At 41.6% G+C, this 22,323-nt stretch overlaps 1 protein-coding gene across 2 annotated transcripts; it reads left to right on the top strand.

Annotated features, from left to right (window-relative positions):
• The first annotated feature begins 2,610 nt into the window (after positions 1–2,610).
• LOC311487596 (uncharacterized protein) lies at positions 2,611–12,749 on the top strand. 2 transcript variants are annotated; one of them, XM_084543933.1, is made up of 5 exons: positions 2,611–3,007; positions 3,098–3,166; positions 4,830–4,885; positions 5,011–5,373; positions 5,480–12,749. In XM_084543933.1, exons 3-5 carry the CDS (start codon positions 4,837–4,839, stop codon positions 5,605–5,607), a joined length of 540 nt encoding a protein of 179 aa, XP_084400059.1. In that variant the 5' UTR covers positions 2,611–3,007; positions 3,098–3,166; positions 4,830–4,836; the 3' UTR covers positions 5,608–12,749. The 2 variants fall into 2 exon arrangements, with proteins under 2 accessions (XP_084400059.1, XP_084400058.1); XM_084543932.1 differs by having other exon boundaries at positions 5,477–12,749.
• The last annotated feature ends 9,574 nt before the right edge of the window (positions 12,750–22,323 follow it).

Below are 22,323 nucleotides of genomic sequence, written 5' to 3'. Positions count from 1 at the left end.
TTCAGACTTGCCAAACAGTTTTTACTGTTCAACGCTTTCAACCATTTTTTAGATAGATAGATAGATACTTTATTAATCCCGAGGGCAATTCAAGCATCCAGTAACATACATTGAACATACAATACAAAAACTATATAAAAAATAGAAAGTAACTCGAAATAAAATGTTTTATACAGCTATAAACTATGTTAAAAATATAAAGTAACCAGTAGAGGTAGAAGGTTTTTTTATTTTATTTTTTTTAACTTGTTTTCAATTATTTTCAATTATTGTGATATTAATCCACAGTTAGAGCTTGTTTCTCTCACTGGACAAGAGGAAGAAGAGAAAATTAGAGAAAGTGTTTTTCAAATTCAACACACAATGTGAATTTGATGCATGCACTGTCTTTAAAAAACTGGTGCATTGGAAGCCACATTAGGCAGAGTGGCGCCACCTTGTGACAAGACAGAGCAGTGGCTAGTCCTTGTTGTATCTGCAGAGAGTGACCTTTGACCTCATGTGCTCAACATCACCCTGGAGTGGACCTTCACCACCAAACCTGACATGTCTTTCACTTCACTTGACATCCTCTGTTACATGAGAACTGATAAGAAAGTCTCTGTCCTGTATCGTCTCCATGAAGGTGTTGAGGTGTCAGAGTCTCAGGATGAACAGTTTTCAGGATGAGTCCAGGGAGACAAAGACGTCCTCAGAGAAGGACGAATCAGACTTCATGTGTCCAGACTCAGGACTGATGACTCTGGTCTGTACCAGTGTGAAGTGAACACAGATTATGGCTCCAGCTCTGGCAGATGTGAACTCAACGTCACTGGTAAGTTGACAAAGTAGAAGTTACTAGAAGTCCTTTTTAAAGATGCTGACTGATTTTTGAGACATGAAAAATCAACTAATTTCTTGATGTTCTTTCCATCAGCTGCTGGTGATCAGCCTCAAACTCAGAGTCCAACGTTGAGTCCAGGACCAGAGACTGGAGGAAGGAGGAGACTAAATGATGGACTAACAACAGTAGCAGCCTTAACAGGGGCAGCATTAGCTCTACTGTCTGTCTGTCTTTTGGTTTGTTATCAGAAACCAAGAAAAGAGGAAAACCACAAAAATGTGTAAAACCTAAGACACAAAACCATCAGACTCCAAGACTCTTCTCCTCCAACGTCACTTACTTATTTATGTTTTTCATTGTTAAATAATGTTCCTGTTACTCTGAATCAGAGTTTAAATGATTTATTTCAGCATTAATAACTGATGCCAGTGTAAATGATTCTTCTAAAGTCTCTTTAGATTTAGTCCAAAGACTCTAAACTGTTACCACCTCCACCACTTCTGATGTTACTCGTCATGTTTCTCTAAAGCTCCATCCAGATGTTTTCATTAGTCTGCTCCTCTTCTTTGTGTGTTGCATCGTTTAATAACTGTGTCCATTTACAGTGTTGTTGTTCAGTGTTCTTGATCTAGTCGTGTTAGTAGAGAGAATTAACTGGGACACAGTTCATGTTTCATGTTCAAACCTGCAGGAATAGAGGAAGAAAACTAAAGCAGAGCTGGATACACTCTGAACTGTACGTTCTTCTTTCTTATCAGCTTTGATCACTGGCATAATCTACTGTATGTAGCACTAGTAGAGGACTTTGTTGGAATTCTAAGCTTCATCTTGGTGTCTACAGTCATTCATGTAAATGTATAATCCATTGATGCTCTGTGGATGATGAACTAGTTTTTGGTGCAGTGTCTTTTTGTATAAGCTTTCAGGAAACAACAAGTCTTGTAATAAAGCATTAATAAAGCATCTTCTCCTGCTTCTTCTTGCCTCTCCAACAAATACATGACAGCTCCACTGATGACATCCATGTGATCAGACCAGTGTTAGTCTTCCTGTTTCATGTAAATGTCAGCCAGCAAACAAGACCACAAGAGGGCGCCTTCATCCTGTTAACCAGGGATGTAGTGGAGGTTAAAGCTCCTCAACTCACTTTGTCCACAGTTTGACTTCATCACATGTTATCAGGGAGATCAAACCACATTTAGAAGCTGTGAAATGATCTGGTGCGTTCAAGTCCTGTGGGATAAAACACCACTTTTATGAATCCACTCATGTCCATATGTGTTTGGACTGTTTCTGTTGTTTTACCTGTTGATCAAAACATATTCAAGTTACAGTTCTATAATGAATCTGGGATTAAAGTGCAGACTCTCAGCTTTAATTTGAGGATATTCACATAAAAATTGGAAGAATTACAAGCCCAGGTTCACTGGAGCTCCTTTAAACACATCTTCTGACTTTGCAGCAACAATTTCCTTTCTTTTTTTGATGAACTTGTCAAGGCATTAATTGTAGATGAACTCGCTGAACATGTTCACTTTATTTTCCACTTTGCCTTTTAGAGAGTTCTCAAGGATGAGTGCCAGTGTCAACTTTCTCCAGGTCTCAGAGTCCTTTATCTTTGGCTACATAATGTTATTTTTTTTCAAAGACACGTCCAGGCTTTGGAGCAACATATGCTGCCATCCAATCTACGTCTTTAGTTTATTTCAGGGAGACGATGTCCAGACACATCCTGAATGTCTTCCAACTGTGTGGCTTCAGACGGGTCTGCCTGCAGTCCAGACCTGTCCTCCATTGAAAATGTGTGGTGGATTATGAAGAGTAACATACAACAATGAAGACCCCGAACGGTTGAGTAACTGAAGCTGTACATCGAGCAAGAGTAGGAAAGAATTCCACCTACAACGCTTGTTAAGTGTTGTCAGGTTGTCATTCTCTCTGGCTGGCAGCCAGTGTGAGACACTCTAGAGTCAACAGCGTGAAACACATTTGCTTATCACACTGTTGACTCTAGAGTGTCTCACACTGGCTGCCAGCCAGATTAATACTTCCACGCCCTAACATGTCTATATCAAAACAAATGGCACTCACACGTGGAACAGTCGAGCAGAGGAATGTGAGGCTGTAACATGGTGGAGACAACAGCAGTTTGTCCTTGACTATTTTTGTGTCTTTCCTCTTTTGGTGAGTCTGTTTTTATTTTATTGAGAAAACCGGATGTTTTGTGTTTACTGTTTAGACGAGGTGTTGTGATAGTTTTCATCGTCTATCCAGAGCAGAAAGAATGTAGGCTGAAGGAAGAAATAACCAGACGAGTCAAGAGGAGCTGAACACACTGTCAAGGTACGTGTGAAAGTTAGTTTCCAAGCAGGAAAACCAGAAGTGTCTCAGTTCCAAAGCTACATTTCGTTTGCTGGAACAAGTCAAAGTCCTTGTTCCACTCTGTGGAAAACATGAACTGAAACAACAATGCAGAGAAGGTTGTTGGACAGATGAGTTTTTCTTTGTTGCAGTAAGAAGGACTTGAAATCCTCTTTCAGATCAGAACTCACAAGTTCCTATTGTTACATTCATTTAGCTTTATGTCCAGGAAGGTGTTTTAATGCACCAACAGACTAAAGGAGCTTCCTGCTTGGATGCATTCAGGAGCTGCTTTCTACCAGTATGGGTCTGGGTGTATAAAATCATTCTACTGATATTTGCTGATTGACAAAGTTCCCTCAGCACTTGATGATGCATGATACAGATGTGTTGTCTTTAAGTGTAGAGTAGTTACCTTAGCTAATAAACCAGAGGAGATGGTGGAGTCGTCGTGGGTCTTTGGGTCCACTGCTCCTCCTCTTTCTACTCTGAACTGCTCACAACAGACATTTGTTGTATCAGAAGTGTCACCTCCTAAAATGATGGTTGTGATCATTGTTGGTGTTTGTGTCTGTGTAGAATCACAGTGTGAATGGAGGAGTCTGGAGGGATTGTGTTTCAGAGACCAGTCAAATATTCTCAGCAGTTTGATTTAACTCATGAACTCTGGATGTTTGAATCTGATAGAATCAATGACTCATGAATGAAAGAAGCTGTGTTCTCATTTAACTTCAAATAGATTCAAAGAGATTTATTGATGTATGAAGGTGCTTTCTATTATTTATTTAAATGGAGGAAATCTAAGAAATTTTTATCATGTCACTATTCAAAACCTCACTGGTGGAGCAGTCTATAATTCATACCTTTATCTGGAAACACCACACGAGACATGTCCTTACCAGTGAAGGAGGAATCAGCAGTGAAAATAAAATCTCTGCTGCATGTCCTGACAGATTACTGTCTCTGGATAGATGCCAGAGTCTTTGGTTAGGTAGGGTGGGGGTTGGATTTTTCCAGTGTTCTCAGTTTCGTATTAGGTGAAAAGTCATGAATCTTCTCTATGCTGGTAACTGAGCACTGTTCCACTTTATTCTTAATAACTTCTTCCATGGAGGTTATGAGCTCTGATTGTTCTACTTGACTAATAATTCTATCTTCTAACAGTTAACAATGATCAGCAGCAATAATGAAACAAAGGCTTTATTCATGTTCTCATAGTTGAAATAAACAGAAACACTTTATTTGAAGATACAACATTTCACATGCTCTCTGTTTGAAATGTTATTTTTAAATGCAGTAAATAAATGTTCTTTTAAACTTTTACTGTTGATCCATGGTGAACAGAACCTGATCTGGAACTTGAAGATTTCTCTTTAGTGCATCAGTGAAACACGTTTGTTGATCAGAGAAAACTTCAACAAACAGCAGGTTTTTCTAGTGACTGCTTCCACTGCAGCGGTTGGAGTTGATGGAGTTTAGTCAGAAAGTTCTTTGGTCGGTGGTTTGGAACAAACAGGATGAAGAACAGGATCAGATGTTGGAACGACTGAATGAAGTCAGACTGTAGATTGTCCTTGTTGTATCTGCAGAGAGTGACCTTTGACCTCATGTGTTCATGACTCTTCACCTCTGTCTCCTCTCACAGGGAGAAGATGATCTGCAGGATGCTGCTGCTCATCATCCTCAACTCATGTGTCTGTGGTCAGTTTAGAAATTGACTTGATGAATTCCAAATCAATTGTCAGTCTTCAATGATGGAGTTGAAAGACTCCCATGTTCCAGTTCTCAGTGTGTCTGCTCCTCTCTTTCTCTCTCTGTCTCCTCAGCAGCAACATTTGAAGTGAATGTGACACAGAGCTCCTATCAGGCAGAGGAGAACCACAACATCACCCTGGAGTGGACCTTCACCACCAAACCTGACTCTTCCTACAAATATCTCTTTATCGTCTGTAGCTTGATAACCAATCAGAAGGTGTTGGTTCTGTATGATGTACATAAAGGTGTTGAGGTGTCAGAGTCTCTGGATGAACAGTTTTCAGGACGAGTCCAGGGAGACAAAGACGTCCTCAGAGAAGGACGAATCAGACTTCATGTGTCCAGACTCAGGACTGATGACTCTGGTCTGTACCTGTGTAACGTGAAGACAGATTATGGCTCCAGCTCTGGCAGATGTGAACTCAAAGTCATTGGTAAGTTGACAAAGTAGAAGTTACTAGAAGTTACTTTTTAAAGATGGCGACTGATTTTTGAGACATGAAAAAGTGTCAACTAATATTTTGATGTTCTTTCCAGCAGCTGCTGATCAGCCTCAAACTCAGAGACCAACGTTGAGTCCAGGACCAGAGACTGGAGGAAGAAGAAGCCAACATGATGGACTGATAGCAGTAGTAACAGCAGTTCTACTGGTTGCTTGTATTTTTTAGAAAAAGAAAGAAGTGTAGCAGGATGAGATGCTCCATCGTGACTCTCATGATGGTGAGTGTGCTGCTTTGCTCCCCTCTCAGCTTCATTAACCAGTCAGAGCATGGAGCCATCCTACTCAACTCAGCTCAACTTTATTTATAAAGCATTTTAAAAACAACCACTGCTGAAACAAAGTGCTGTACATAGGTAAGACAAACTATTGAAACCACTAAAAGCACTAAACAAAAGCACAAAAAGAGGATCTAACGCTGGGTTGAAGTCCAAAGCGAAAAAGGGTTTTAAGACAAGTTTTAAAAATGGACAGTGAGGGGTCTTGTCTGATGTCCAGTGGTAGATCGTTCCATAATTTGCGAGCAGCAACAGAGAAAGCTCTGTCCCCTCTAAATAACAGAACTCTATATACATAGAGTGTCACGGTTTTGTCCAAGGGGGGAGGTGATAGGACCCAAACGCAGGACAAAAACGGCGAGGCAGGAGTAGGCAAAACTGGTTTAATAAAATAAAAGAACAAAAGGCGCTGCTGGAACAGCAGGAACTCCAAAACCAAACAAATCACAAATCCAAACTTACAAAAAACACTAGAAACACTGGAAAGACATCGGGGAGGCAAAAACACAGAAGACCAAAAAACCATGAGGACACAGGGTAACAAACCGTAGGGAATGACGCGACAGGAAAGGGGAAGGCAGGGCTATATAAGCACACACAAGGAACCAAGGGGTGACGAGACACAGGTGACAGAAATCAAGAGGCACAGAGAGAAACCAATGATCTAATCAACACAGAAACACAAGGAGTAAAACAGGAAATCAAAAACTCAACGAAGTAAAACAGGAAACAGGGAGACAAGGAACATGAACAAAACTCAAAACATGAACCAGAAACAGAACCATGACATAGAGAGGTGTTCCTCCGCCTCACTGTTGCCTGTCAGGTACTGTGGCAGTAGCTGCCTTGCTTTGTCTGTGTGCAGACGTGACTGACTTGTGGAGAATCTCCACTATTTTTTTTTAAATATATATATGATGGGGTGGGCAAGCAATAGTTGATGATTTGTTTTGTTCAGCTGCCTATGGGTCTGTAAATTTACTGCAGCTGATAGATTTTGATTATTTTGTGTATAATTGATGTCTTTGGTAAACCATTTGTGTCCTGGTGCTGGTGTTCTCAGCCCGTGTGCTGTGTGACCCTTGGTTTTTCTTTTTTTCTTTTCTTTTTTGTATCGTGTGTGTGAGTGACAAAATTGATAGGGGTGCTCTTCTTCTTGGGATTCTTCACCTCCTCTTAGATCTTTAAACTCTTTGTTTTCTAGCTTGGTTCTAAACAAGAACACACTGTTAGTTAAGAGTCTTCTAGTCCTTCACTTTTAAAGGACGTCTTGTCAGAGTTTAGGACTTGTCAGCAGGTCTGAAATCTGCACTGATCACTTGATTGAAACAAAGCTGAGAAACATGACTGAAGGACTGAAGGAATCAAGCAGAAACAGAAGCTGAGTACAAAGCTGTCATCCTGAACTCTGGTCTAGCGTTGGTTTTCTGTTAACACTCTGACTGCAGTCGTCTTTTAAACACAGCGTTCAGTGTTTGTTGTTGTTGTTTGGGTGCAGCCTTTGACTGAGTGGACTCCATGCTGACCACCATTAAAACAGAAGAAGATGAAGATGTTTTGATGCTACAGGGACGTTATTAAAATGTAAAATAACTATTAAATATCTGGCTATGATTAAACAAAACGATTAAGACATCTATAGTTACAACTAAAACGCTGGTGGATCACAAGGCTACATATGGAGGTGGTAGAGTTTATAGAGAGTCAATCCTTTGCTCATGGAGGATGAACAAACCAGACAAAATGAATGGTTTTCCAGTATTATGAAATACAGCAACACATTTAAGGAGAATGTTATTAAGTGGCTGAGTGAATCAAGGGCATCAGAACAGCATAACATCCTCAACCCACTTCAGTCTGATATGGATGCAGTTAATGAGGAAGTGCATCAATGTCCAACAGAGAATGAACCTCAAGTTCCAACTGTGTCAATACTCAGTGCAAAGGACATGCAAGATGACATAACACCGAATGACAGTGTCAAATGTGGGAAGCAAAAATTCTGGAAGAAAATCTGTTGTTTCTACTGCCTCTTCTGCACGTCTGAAAGCTGAGGCTGACTTGGCAGCATTAATGGCAAGACAGCAACTGTTAAAGGACAACCACGAACTTCAGGAACAGGAGGAACATCTGAAAAGGAAAAAGGAGCAGCTTCAAATGGATGAAGACATTGCAGCACATATGGCAAAATTAAATGTGTTAAGGTCTCACAGCAGTCTTAGTGGAAAGGGTTCCACAAGATGTTCAGACGGAATGAATTCATATTTGGAAAAGGAAAAATCAAAACCAAAAGCTCTCAGTGCTAATGCAAATTCATACATTCCACAAATGTCAGTGAAACAAAGGGAAACGACACATGACTGCTTGCATCCAGGAATGAGGCCTGAAGGGAAAACTGCACCTCTCTACTCTCACTATGAGCCTGTGTCAGTTCATGAATCCAAACATCATTCAGTGAATCATAATGCAAACGATGATACACAAACTCAATATGGATACACCTTGAATGCAAGATTTGGGTCAACAAATGACAATTAAAACAATATGCTGGGAATGATGAGAAAGCAAAATGAAATAACAACACTCTTAATTCAACAGCAATCCCTCTCATCATTACCAAAGAGAGAAATTCAAGTTTTTGATGGGGACCCATTAAAATATCATGCATTTATCAAAGCGTTTCTTTGTTTCTTTCTTTGTGGAAAGAAACACGGAGAACAGCAGTGACAGACTCTACTACCTGGAACAGTTCACTAGGGGGCACCCTAAGGAACTGGTGAGAAGCTGCCAACACTTAAACCCAGTAAGGGGCTATGTCAAAGCCAAAGCTCTGTTATGTGAGCACTTTGGAAACGCACAGAAAGTAGCCTCTGCATATATGGAAAGGGCTCTTTCATGGCATCCTATTAAAACTGAAGACATAAAAGCTCTCCAGGACAACAGCCTTTTCCTCCGAGGCTGTTCTAATGCCATGGAAGGAGTTGAATATTTGCATGAGCTTGATCTGCCTGCTAACATGCTCACCATTATAAGGAAATTGCCTTATAAATTCAGAGAAGACAGGCTTCTTAAGAGACAAGGGTGTCTGTTTCGGCTGTTTGTGTATTGGACACATCAGCAAAGATTGCAGAAAACGGATTTCCTGTGTAAAATGTGGACTCCAACATCCAAGCATACTTCACATTCCTCAAAAGGAAAATGACTCCAGTCAATCAAAAATAAAATCAGAGGTGGCAGTAGACAGTACCTTGGTGTCGAGTGGTGATAATGATTGTAAACTCCAACATTGTGCCGGTGCAAATTAAGTCCAAGAAAGGCAGCTCGATCATTACCACATACGCTTTTCTGGATCAAGGAAGTACAGCAGTTTTCTGCACAGAGGCACTGATGTGCAAACTAGGCCTCACAGGAAAGAGATCACACATTCTCTTAAGGACCATGGGCCAAGAGAAAGTCGTGAGAAGCCACATTGTTTCAGGACTGGAGGTTGCTGGTTTAGAAGGTGACAACTTTTGTGAACTGCCTAAGACTTACACTCAGGAGCGTATGCCTGTCCACAGGAGGAATATTCCAAGAGAAAGGGATCTTCAGGGATGGGCTCATTTAAGATCTGTGCATCTGCCTGAGATCGATGCAGATATTGAGCTGCTGATTGGGACAAATGTTCCAAAGGCATTGGAACCATTGGAGGTCATTTCCAGTGTAAATGGTGGACCTTATGCAATCAGGACAATGCTGGGCTGGACAGTGAATGGACCTCTAAAAGTAGAAAGTGATGAGGCACTGGATCGTGAGCAAACAGAGTTCTCAGTAAACAGAGTCTCAGTTGTGAATTTGGAGGAACTTTGGCAGCAGCAGTTCAAAACAGATTTCCCTGAATGCAGTGTGGATGAACAATCTGGAATGTCAAGAGAGGATCAAAAGTTTATTGAATTGGTCACAAACTCAGCAAAGCATGTGAATGGTCATTACCAGATTGGTTTACCATTGAGGAACATGGAACTCAGCATGCCAAATAACAGGACAATTGTTGAGCAGCGTGCTTCATACCTAAAGAGGAGGCTGCAGAGAGACTCAGCATTCCATTCAGAATATGATAAAAGGCTGATAAAAGGCAGTATCTCTCTATCGTGACCTTGTCTCCATCTGTGCAAAAGGTGGTTTCCATCTTACAAAATGGATAAGTAACAGACATGAGGTCATGGCTGCGATACCTGAACATCACAGAGGCAAGGATATGAAAAGGTTGGATATGGATCAAGGTCAGCTATCTGTGGAGAGAGTGCTTGGTGTGGAATGGTGCATTCAGACAGATGCCTTCAAATTCAAGATCGTGATCAAGGACCGACCACTCACCAGGAGAGGAATTCTCTCAACTGCTCCATTTATGATCCTCTTGGAATCCTGAGCCCTGTTGTGTTGACAGCTAAGAAAATACTAAGGGATCTATGCAGGAGAGCACTTGGCTGGGATGACATCATACCTGATTCAGTGGCTGAAAAGTGGATGAGTTGGCTGCAGGAACTGTGTCGCTTGGAGGACTTGTCATGAGATGTCTGAAACCCTCAGATTTTGGAGAAACAACAAGGGCACAGCTGCACCATTTCTGTGATGCAAGTGAAGATGGATACGGGGTAGTGAGTTACCTGCTGTCTCACAACGCACACTCGCAAGTACACAGTGCTTTTGTCATGGGGAAGGCTAGGGTGGCTCCACTTAAGTCTGTTACGATCCCTCGAATGGAGCTCATCGCTGCCACCATGGCAAGTCACATTGATGTCTTGTGGAGGAGAGAATTGCACATGGATCTTCAGGAGTCTGTGTTTTGGACAGACAGTGCATCTGTACTCAAATACATTAGGAATGAGACCTCCAGGTTCAAAGTTTTTGTTGCCAACCGAGTATCAGAAATTCTCAAAGTTTCACAGTTTTCTCAATGGAGGTATGTAGACACTGCACGCAATCCAGCTGATGTGGCCTCCAGAGGGTTGAAAGTGGATGCATTTCTAAAAAATGTGACATGGGTGTCAGGTCCCCAGTTTCTCACTGAACCTGAGAGTGTGTGGTCTGTTAATCCTGATGATGTTCATCAACTTCCAGTGGAAGACCCAGAAGTCAAGAAAGCTGTGGCAGTGAATGTTGTACAAGTTGCAGAGGAGTTTGATGCTGTGAGTCACATAATCAATTATTTCTCATCTTGGACTGATTTGAGGAAATCTGTTGCTTGGATCTTGAGATTTAAAAGGTGGCTCTTGGCTCGTTACCAGAAGAGGAGAAAGTTAAGGATGGATTTGACACAGTCTGGTCTGCAGGAAAGATGTTCATTGGAGAAGGATATGGACACTCTTAAAGGAAAGACAGATTCAAGTTGTCTGTCAGTGGAGGAGCTGGAGAAGGCTGAGCTGGAAATAGTCAGGTTCTGTCAAAGAAAGAGGTTTCCAGAGGAGCTCTCCAGGCAAATCTGTGAAAGGTTGCAGCCACATCTATAAACTCTGCCCACTGGTGGAAGACGGTGTTCTGAGAGTTGGTGGTCGACTGAGCAGGTCAGCTATGCCGATGGAGGCTAAACATCCCTTAATACTGGCAAATGATTTCCATATCTCAGACATTCTTTTAAGCCACATTCATCGTGAAGTGGGGCACGGTGGTCGTAACCACATGTTATACAAACTGAGGGAGAGGTATTGGATCATTGGTGCCAGCACAGCCATAAGGAGAGTTTTGTCCAAGTGTGTGGTCTGTCGAAGACTGAATGCTCGGCCGGTGTACCAGCAGATGGCAGACTTGCCTGTTGAAAGAGTTACTCCTGATGAACCCCCATTTACTCGAGTAGGAGTGGATTACTTTGGACCATTTGAAGTCAAGAGCAGAAGGAGTGTAGTGAAGAGGTATGGTGTAATTTTTACCTGCCTGGCCATACGTGCAATTCACATCGAGGTGGCACCTTCACTGGACACTGACTCTTTCATAAATGCGCTCAGACGCTTTATAGCAAGACGCGGTCAAGTCCTGGAACTGCGCTCTGATAATGGGACAAACTTTGTAGGAGCGGAGCGTGAGTTGAGAACAGCCATTGAGCAGTGGAATCAGTCACAGATAAATGATGTACTTCGTCAAAAGGGAATCAAATGGAGTTTCAACCCTCCAGCTGGCTCACATCATGGAGGACCTTGGGAGAGATTAATCAGATCTGTGCGGAAAGTCTTGAATTCCACTTTGAATGTTCAAAATCTGGATGAAGAGGGTCTTCATACCGTTCTTTGTGAAGTGGAATCCATCATCAACAGCCGGCCAATTCCTAAAGCTTCCACAGATATTAATGACCTAGAAGCACTAACGCCAAACCACCTGCTGTTGAAAACTGTGCCATCTTTACCACCAGGAGACTGTCAGAAGGCTGATGTGTATGCTCGACGACGATGGAAGCAGGTACAATACATGTCAGAGTTATTCTGGAAAAGATGGGTTAAGGAATACTTGCCTCAGCTGCAGGAACGTCAGAGATGGTCTGGAGTGAAGCGGAATATTATCCCAGGGGATATTGTGCTTGTAATGGACAACACAGCACCTCGGAATTCCTGGATCATGGGGAGAGTTCTACAAACATTTCCAGACAGAAGAGGATTTGTGCGTCAGGTGCAGATTAAAACAAAGAGCACCTGCATCAACTGACCAATAACAAAGATCTGCCTACTGCAGGAAGCTGAAGCTGGAGGAGCAGCGGCTGCTACACACTGACAGTTTTGATTTTTTTTTTTTTTGACTGACATACATGCCACAGAATGACGACTAAAAGGGACTCTGACTGTCAAAGACATTTGGGTTTATCAGCTCATGAAGAAAGAAGACAAGTTATGGACTTTGAATGGATTTGAAACTATTAGTGGATCATGTCTCCTATTAATATGAATGTGTGTAATTATTATGTGTGATGACCTAATAATTAGGGGCTGGTATGTAGGAGCCATAAATGCATTTTATATGTCTATTAGCAGTAAGATTAAGGGATATTGTTTGGGTTTTGTGTTTAGGATATCGGATATCGTTTTTTTTTTTTTTTTTTTTTTTTTTTACTGAGTTTTTCATCTGGAGACGGGGACGCTGGCGAGACTGACGCCGCTCCGTCTGGCTTGTTTTTGTTTGGGTTTTTCATTTATTTATTTATTTTTTGCAATTTAAGTTTAATTTTTTATCCTGACATTGCTGTAATTTTCTTGCACTTTACCCCATCGTGGGTTTTATATATATATATATATATATATATATATATATATTTTTTTTTTTTTTTTTTTTTTTTTTTTTCTCTTTCCATCCTGTCGGCGAGTTTGTTTTGTTTTTTGACCAGCTGCTAGGTCAGTTGGTTGACTACCTTCCAGGGAGATCGAGGCTTTGTGCTGTGTTCGTGCTTCCATTTTCCACAGTGTTTGTCTTGTAACGTTAACGTTACATGGGCAGATTTGTCTACACCGCCGAACAACTCCGACAGCATGCCATCACTTCCATCGATGAAGATGTGCTCCACATTTGCCAGGCTGCGGGGATCCTTCGGAGGAAGCGCTATATGCATAGAGGGTCGCGTCGCTCTCTCACCATCCATCATCGAGCGACGGAGGATGCCATCCCGACTCTGCAGTCTCGGTGCGGCTCTCCTGGACGGTCCACTCCTGTTTGCAACTTTGCATACCACACTGTGGACTCCGGTGGGGAGGCAAATCCCTGCCAGATGCGTGGAGTGGATTTTAATGTTTTGCGCTCTGTACAGAGATTCACCCCACAGTCACTGGTCAAATTCGAACTTTTTAACACTCAATCTATCAACAATAAATCCACACTGATTGAAGAACACATCAGGGAGAAAGGACTTGACTTCATGTGTCTGACAGAAACCTGGCACCAACCCGAGGTTTACTCTGCCCTAAATGAAGCCTGTCCCCCCGGCTACAGTTACTTGGAGGCAGCTCGCAGCACTGGCCGCGGTGGTGGCCTAGCTGTCATTTACCGACAGGACCTGGAGTTATCCCCCATCTCGCTGCCTACAACATCTTCCTGTGAATGTCTTGCATTTAAATGTAAGCCCCCCTTTCCCATGACTGTTCTCCTTATATATCGACCCCCAAAACCAAATTCTGCCTTCATCCCAGAAATGTCTGATCTCCTCACAACACTCTGTACTACCTCTGCCAATACCATAATCCTGGGTGATGTAAACATTCATGTCGACACCCCCTCATGTCGTTCAGCTGCTGATTTTCTTCAATTGCTAGACTCCATCAACCTACAACAACATGTTGATGTCCCCACACATTGCAGGGGACACACACTTGATCTGGTCATCTCTAACTCCGCCCCCATCAGCAACCTACAGGTCTAGGATCTTGGGGTTTCAGATCACAAAGTCGTGTCAATGGAGCTGCCTTTCCCCCCCACCCACACCAAACCAAAGCGACAGATCCATTTCAGAAAAATGAAAAACATTAATGCGGATGCCCTAGCCCTGGACCTTCAACTTCTCTCCTCTGGCTCTACTGACTTCCTTTCTGTTGATGACTCTGTGGACTTCTACAACCAGTCCCTGAGTAATCTCCCGGACCTCCACGCCCCCTTAACATCCAGGACAGTCTCATTCTCGCGCTCAGCACCCTGGTACACCTGCGAGCTGCGAAAGATGAAGGCGGCTGGGCGTGTCCTTGAGCGACGGCTCAAGGCCTCTGGATTGACTGTCCACAAACAGGCATACAGGGAACATAGGAGGGCGTATGCAGAAGCTCTGAGGGATGCACGTTCCAGGTTCTATTCCAACATCATCAACAACAGCCCCGGTGACTCCAAACAACTTTTTTCAACAATAAATCACCTTCTTAAACCCCCCTCACCCTCCCACTCTGAGACCACCGAAGAGAGGTGCAACATGCACATCACTTTCTTTAAACAAAAAGTTAACACCATCCGCTCTCACCTCTCCACCACTGCGGCCCTGCCCCTCCCAACTGCTGAACCACCGCTTGAGATTGTCCAGCCGCTCTGCACTTTCTCTGATGCCACACAGGAGGAAGTAGAGGACATCATGAAAAAAATGAAGCCGTCCACCTGTGCCCTTGACCCTTTCCCTTCAGCCATCCTGAAGGCAAATATCTCTGCCATCTCTCCATTTATCACCAAGATCATTAACTACTCCCTCCTGGCCGGCCATATCCCATCTGCATTAAAAACTGCGGTCATCAGACCTCTACTGAAAAAACCCACCCTAGATCCAGAAGTTCTCTCCAACTACAGGCCCATTTCCAATCTTCCATTCCTATCAAAGGTTCTGGAAAAAATAGTTGCAGCACAACTCCATGATCACCTCAGACTCAATAACCTGTATGAGAAGTTTCAGTCTGGTTTTCGCCCTGGCCATAGCACAGAAACAGCCTTGGTCAGGGTCACCAACGACCTCCTGATGGCAGCAGATACTGGTTCCCCATCACTACTCATCCTCCTGGACCTCACAGCTGCCTTTGATACAGTAGACCACAATATCCTTCTCCCACCGCCTGCAATGCACCATTGGACTCTCAGAAAATGTTCACAACTGGTTCACCTCTTACCTGACCGACAGAACTGAGTATGTCGCCCTGGGCAAAGCCAAGTCACACACGCACAACGTCACCTGCGGTGTTCCTCAGGGCTCTGTGCTGGGCCCCACCCTCTTTTCTCTCTACATGCTTCCCCTTGGCAATATTATTAGCAGACATGGCATAACATTTCACTGCTATGCGGACGACACGCAGCTCTACCTCAGGACAACCCCCACTTCTTCTGCTCCCCTACCAACTTCCACATTGACCACCTGCCTGGAGGAGATAGAGGCGTGGATGAGGTTCAATTTTCTTCAGCTAAACAGTTCCAAAACGGAGGCCATCCTGGTTGGCACACCACATCTGCTCCGCTCTTCTACCATCACCAATATCACTTTCTCTGGCCAAACCATCTCCCTCTCCACATCTGTCACCAACTTGGGTGTTAAAATGGACCCACAACTCACCTTTGACACCCACATCAAACACCTCTGTAAGACAGCTTTTTGCCACCTCAAGAACATCGCCAAACTCCGTCCAACACTCACCCTAGCAGATGCAGAGAAGCTCGCCCATGCCTTTGTCTCCTCCAGGCTGGACTACTGTAATGCACTCCTCATTGGGATCTCTGGCAAGAGCATCCAGAGACTCCAGTACATTCAGAACAGCGCTGCCAGGATCCTGATGAGGGTGCGCAAGCATGACCACATCACCCCCATTCTGAAATCCCTTCACTGGCTCCCTGTCCCACTCAGGATTGAGTACAAGGTCTCCCTCCTCACTCACCAGTGCATTCATGGACATGCCCCCCTTTACCTACAGGAACTCCTTACCCCCCACACTTCCTCATGCACCCGGTCTGCAACCTCAAACACCCTTCAAACCCCCAGAACCAAGCTCTGCAGCATGGGTGATAGGGCCTTTGCTTCTGCTGCCCCCAGGCTGTGGAACGCCCTCCCTGACCACCTGAGGGCCCCACAGACTACAGACACTTTTAAAAAGGACTTAAAAACATGTCTTTTTAAAAAAAGCCTACAACTAAATTGTATTTTTTTCTTTCTTCTATTTTTATTTTTTAACCTTTTTTATTATTTAACTTACATTATTTTTAAACTGTTTGCCCTGTAGCACTTTGAGATTGCTTTAAATGTAAAGTGCAATACAAATAAAATTGATTATTATTATTATTACTATATTTGTTGGGGAAATAGCAAGTCACATGTTTATGGGCGGGTATATTAGTTGATATTCACCTGTTGATTTTTAGTTAGAGAGAGGGAGAGAGCGGGTGGGTCGCCGTATTTTTGTTGACCGCTATTTTCTTTGATCACTGTGACTATTTTTTGGATATATTTTAGAGCACGTTATCATGAGTTGATTATCTTTTTTTTGTTAATAAATGGTTAAACGTAGTTTCGACGTCTCAGTGGATTTTTTGTAGCGCGTCAGACAATAGGGCCCATCTTCTGTCTCTCAGCGACTATTTGGATTTGCGAAGTCGCTACAAGCTCCTTCACTTTACTGAGAAATCAGAGCTAAGAATCCACTCAAGGCTTTTACAGCTTAGATCTTGATGCTGAACATTTCATTCATGTCCGTATGTCTGTAATAGTATTATATGTTTTGTTTTTAAAGGATTTCTTGTTTTATGTTCATGTTTTACACGTTTCCTTTGTTTCTCATGAATGAATGAATTGAACAGAATTGTATATTTTTTGTAATGTTTTTCCAAACAAACCAAAGGAAGCAACAAGTTTTTATTAAAATACCATAAAAGTCAAGGCTGTGTGTTTATTGGAGGACTTGGGATTGTTAACTGTCTGTCTACAGCATTGCTACAGTCAACGCTCTGCCAGGGCAGCACAATCATTCTTTTAAAGTCTCTTTATATTTAGCTGAAAGTCATCTATCTGTCACCATGTGGGCAGTGTGTTTGTTGTTTGTGTGTGTGTGTGTGTAGAATGACAGTGTAAAAGTAGTCTACTTCTCAACACATGTGTATCAGCCATAATCCAGATGTTTATTTGAATTTAAGCATTGACTCAGTTTCTATGACAACATGAGCTCTGGATGTTTGAATCCAATCAAAGAAAAGAGACTCATTTAGTTTAAAAGTTGTGAAATGTGTTGGAGGAACACTGTAAAAAGAGATCTGGTTGTATTCCCATATTTATCACACACTGACATTTGTTGTTTCTCTGCAGCAGCTCATAAACAGAGAGCTCCCCCTGGTGGTGAGAGGACACGACAAGTTCAGTGAGTGAGTGAGTGCACTATTTTAGACAACCAACTATTTATTTATTAGAAATATTCAGTTCAGTCTGTTACTGTCATGAAATAAAGATATATCAGCTGACTCTGGAAACAATTGGAAAATACAGTATGAGATGATAATGCAGAGTTTCATATAATTTTGGAAAGTAATTTATTAAATAGAGATACAAGAGGAAGAATTTCTCCAGAATGAATGAATATACTGTAAAGGAAAGTGCTTGAACTATTTTTCTGGCTACAAACTGAAATGACACCACTTGACCAGATGGTGGAGCTATAAGATAATTAACACAAAGCTGCTGACTCTCCAACTTTCTCCACTAGGGGGGTATTCCATCAACGTAGCTAAGAATTGCCAGATTTAGGTGTAAGCTTGAAGCTTGACTAAGCTTCACTTCACTTCCCAATCAAACCCTCCTCATGGAGCTATATGAGGATTACAGCCATGTAATCCGAAAGAAGGGAAATACCGCGGCAATCAATAAAGCGAGGGATGTGGCGCGAGGGACAGGCTGAATGCGTAAGTGACAAAGAAAATTAAGCATTTCAGCATCATCATGTTATATAAATCCCCCAACAAAGGGACAAAATATATGTAGACAGTAATCTACCAATTGATTTCTTGATGGTTTTTGTTTTAAACTAATCAATTATGTGGACCTATTAATGCACCAAATCCCAAAAATTAAATCAATTTCAAAGGCAAAGTCAAGCTTAAATGGCCAAGTCTGGCTAATATGAGTGAGAGTTCGGTTCCATCAAAGAGGCTGAGATTATCCCCAACTCAGTAACCATGGAAACTATGACTCCGGCTAAGCCTCAACCATGGCTAAGCCAGAACTGTGGCTCAGGTTTCCGTTCCATCAATCTGAGCCTCAACCCTGTTCCACCAAGGTGGCTAATGTGAATGCCAGCCAAGTAACCATGGTAACTTATGCTGCCGGGCAAACCTGGTCTGTAGCAGGCTAAAAGTGAAGCTTAGCACCATCTATGATCAAAGAATGTCCAATAGACAGAAACAGAGACACACAACTGTCATGGAATGATAAAATAATATGTAAAACATAAAATATATAATAAAATGCATTAAAGAAATTATTTATACTAATAATTATATATATATTATCTATAAGTACATTAAAGAACATTATCATGAAAATAAAATATAATAAAAAATAAGACACAAATAAATTAATTAATAAAATTAAACTAATTAGCCAAAAAATATAATAAAAGGAAATTGAGGCACTGAAAATAAAATATTGAATATGTACACCAAACCACAATTAGACGTAAATGTGTAAAACCAGCACCAGCACAAAGGGTCTTCCAGGACAGGACCAACCCGTTGACCCACACAGATGTGTACCTGTGGGAGAGGTACCGGTTCAGCAGGCAAAGCATTGTGTATTTATGCAGTTTGCTTGAACCACACATTATGAGGGTCACTCGCCGCAGCCAGTCTCTGACCACTGTGCAGTCAGTCTGTATTGCACTGTGGTTTTTTGCCAGCGGTACATTTCTCTACAGTGTTGGTGATGCTGAGAAGTTAAGCAAGGCAACTGTTTGCAGAGAGGTAACAATTATATGTCCTCTATTCATTTGTGATTATTTCCAGCATCGCCACATATTATGCAAAGGAGTTGAGATGATTACATGGGGGCGTCCATGATGTCATATTGTCATAGACCATGACTAATTGGAAACAGAGACAGATGGCAATGAAGTAATATATTTATTTGAATAAAGTAATTTCCATAGTTATCTTTCATATTTATACATTAAACATGACACAGAGCAAACACATTACAGGTAAGAGCAGTCTACCTGGCCCTCAAGCAGTTCCTTAATATCTACATCACCTTCCCTGGCCATCATGACCCACAGCGGATCAAGGAGACATTCTATGCAATTGCAGGTTTGTGACAGTCATGTAAAATACTTTGATTAAATGTAGCCTATCATTATCAAAAATGTAGGCAAGGCATCTTTATATAGCACATTTTAGCAAAAGGTGATTCAAACTGCTTTACATAAAATAAAATGAAAATACAACAATTCAACATATAGCATCTGGGACAAAATACAGAAGTAGCACAAATACAGCATGTAAAAATGACAGGCTTAAATGAAAATGATATAAATTCTATACAGTTAAACAGAGCAATTGGCCATGCAGGAAATAAATTAAAGCTATCCCATCGATTTGCATAACAATCAGTTGATAAATGTGATGAATATCACTTTCTAACATTACTACTAGGGCTGCCAAATGATAAAATATGGAGAATTTCACATAAATTGCAGTGAAACAATAATGCTATTTTAATTATGTTCATATGAATGTTACTTATTAGGGCTGTCTTTTTGTTCTTTGGGGATTTTCCTTTTAATTTTAGGGATTTGGTTGCATTAATAGGTCCACATAATGGATTAGTTTAAAACAAAAACCATCAAGAAATCAATTGGTAGATTATTGTCTACATATGTTTTATCCCTTTGATGGGGGATTTATATAACATGATGATGCTGAAATACTTAATTTTCTTTGTCACTTACGCATTCAGCCTGTCGGCAATATTCTGCCACGCCACATCCCTCGCTTTATTGATTGCCGCGGTATTGCCCTTCTTTAGGATTACGTGGCTGTAATCCTCATATACCTCCATGAGGAGGGTTTGCTCCGCTGCAGAGAACATTTCTGCACGCTTTCCCTTGCTTTTCGGCACTCGACTATGATGGGCTTTTTTTAACACATGAGGTCAAAGGTCATTCTCTGCAGATACAACAAGGACAATCTACAGTCTGACTTCATTCAGTCGTTCCAACATCTGATCCTGTTCTTCATCCTGTTTGTTCCAAACCACCGACCAAAGAACTTTCTGACTAAACTCCATCAACTCCAACCGCTGCAGTGGAAGCAGTCACTAGAAAAACCTGCTGTTTGTTGAAGTTTTCTCTGATCAACAAATGTGTTTCTGTCACTGATGCACTAAAGAGAAATCTTCAAGTTCCAGATCAGGTTCTGTTCACCATGGATCAACAGTAAAAGTTTAAAAGAACATTTATTTACTGCATTTAAAAAGAACATTTCAAACAGAGAGCATGTGAAATGTTGTATCTTCAAATAAAGTGTTTCTGTTTATTTCAACTATGAGAACATGAATAAAGCCTTTGTTTCATTATTGCTGCTGATCATTGTTAACTGTTAGAAGATAGAATTATTAGTCAAGTAGAACAATCAGAGCTCATAACCTCCATGGAAGAAGTTATTAAGAATAAAGTGGAACAGTGCTCAGTTACCAACATAGAGCAGACTGATGACTGTTCATCTAAAAATAAACTGAGAACACTGGAAACAAGCCCCCACCCAAACAAACCACGAGACCTGATGTCTGTGACAACATAGAGTTCCTCATTCTTCAGTGGTGAGGACATTTAGTTTGTGCAGTTTCTATAATGACATGATAACAATGTCTTAGATTTCCTTCCTTTAACCCTCCTGTTGTCTTTGGGTCAATCTGACTCCATTTCAGAATGTAAACTGTCATAACTTTGGTTTTCTTCCATATTGCATATTCCATATTACATGGATGGTCCCCTGCTATGCTCTTTACAAGTCAAATTAATTATGATTATATTTGTTACATTACGTGTGTTTTATCAAACACCTGTTGTCCTACAAGGTCAATTTGACCCAGTTATATTTAGTGCTGCAATGGGTCACACTATTGTGCTTTGCAACACAATGAACACACACACACACCAATTCTTTCAGTGTAAAACCTACAATCTCTGATGTGATTCAGCCTCCAGACAACATTAAATGTCAAAGCTAAACATTTGTAAACATGTTAATTTCCCACCTGTCCTTTGCCTTTCTCCAGTTCTGGACAAGATAACTATCAACAAAACACTGAGATTAGAAATACAGCGTCCTCGGGGAACTTCACATTTCACTCTGAGACAGCGCGACATAGAGGAGACATTCTCTATGGCTTCTCATGGTAAATGGCCTTGCTTTTATATCACGCTTTTATAACTATTGGTACTCAAAGCACATTGCAGTCACAGACACATCTACCCACACACACATTCACACACCAGTGCCATGCACTGGGAGCAACTGGGGTGTCTGCAGTGTCTTGCTCATGGACACTTTGGCACATTCCGGGGATCTAACCCTCTGGTTCGTGGACTCTACCTACTGAGCCATAACCGCCCCACATGAGCACTGCATTTAGACACTGCTTCTCATGAGCACTGAGCATTGGGACACTGCTTTTAGTAGCACCACGGAGGACAAAAAGCCCCAGATCATCTTGGATTATAACAAGAACAAGAGGGAGTCCACAGCCTCAACAAGGTATTGCTCTTTTTTCATGTAATATTTATCGATAATCATTCAGATCAATCCATTGCATTCTTGTGTGAAATGAGAATTAATTTTTGAATGATTTGTTGTTTATTACTTTTGTTGAAGGTCACCGGTGTACAGCTGTAAACAGATCACAGCCCCTGTCAGGGACCAACGGGACCCTCATGCACACACACGCTCACACTGTGTTTATTATTTTATAAAGAAGGTCACAGATCTCACTTTCTTACTGCTCTCTTATTAATGAAAACCATTGTATCAGTCAGTTTTGACCTGGGGGTATCCTGGCTAATGCCTGACATATACCAATCAATAATTATCCCAAATAACTAATAATTTCATGTAAATTAGGATTATTTTCATAAATACAGATGTAGAAGAAGTTTAAATTTTGTGGT

This window comes from Chelon labrosus (assembly GCF_963514085.1).
Source record: "Chelon labrosus genome assembly, chromosome: 1".
NCBI classification, from domain to species: domain Eukaryota; kingdom Metazoa; phylum Chordata; class Actinopteri; order Mugiliformes; family Mugilidae; genus Chelon; species Chelon labrosus.
This window is presented reverse-complemented; position numbering and strand designations above follow the sequence as displayed.

Excerpts from the sequence above, each read along its gene's own strand:
- LOC311487596 (XM_084543932.1), top strand. The coding sequence starts at position 4,837 with ATGATCTGCAGGATGCTGCTGCTCATCATCCTCAACTCATGTGTCTGT. Across the intron at positions 4,886-5,010 it reads CCTCAACTCATGTGTCTGTG|CAGCAACATTTGAAGTGAAT; the intron begins GTCAGTTTAGAA and ends CTGTCTCCTCAG. Across the intron at positions 5,374-5,476 it reads ATGTGAACTCAAAGTCATTG|CAGCTGCTGATCAGCCTCAA; the intron begins GTAAGTTGACAA and ends TGTTCTTTCCAG.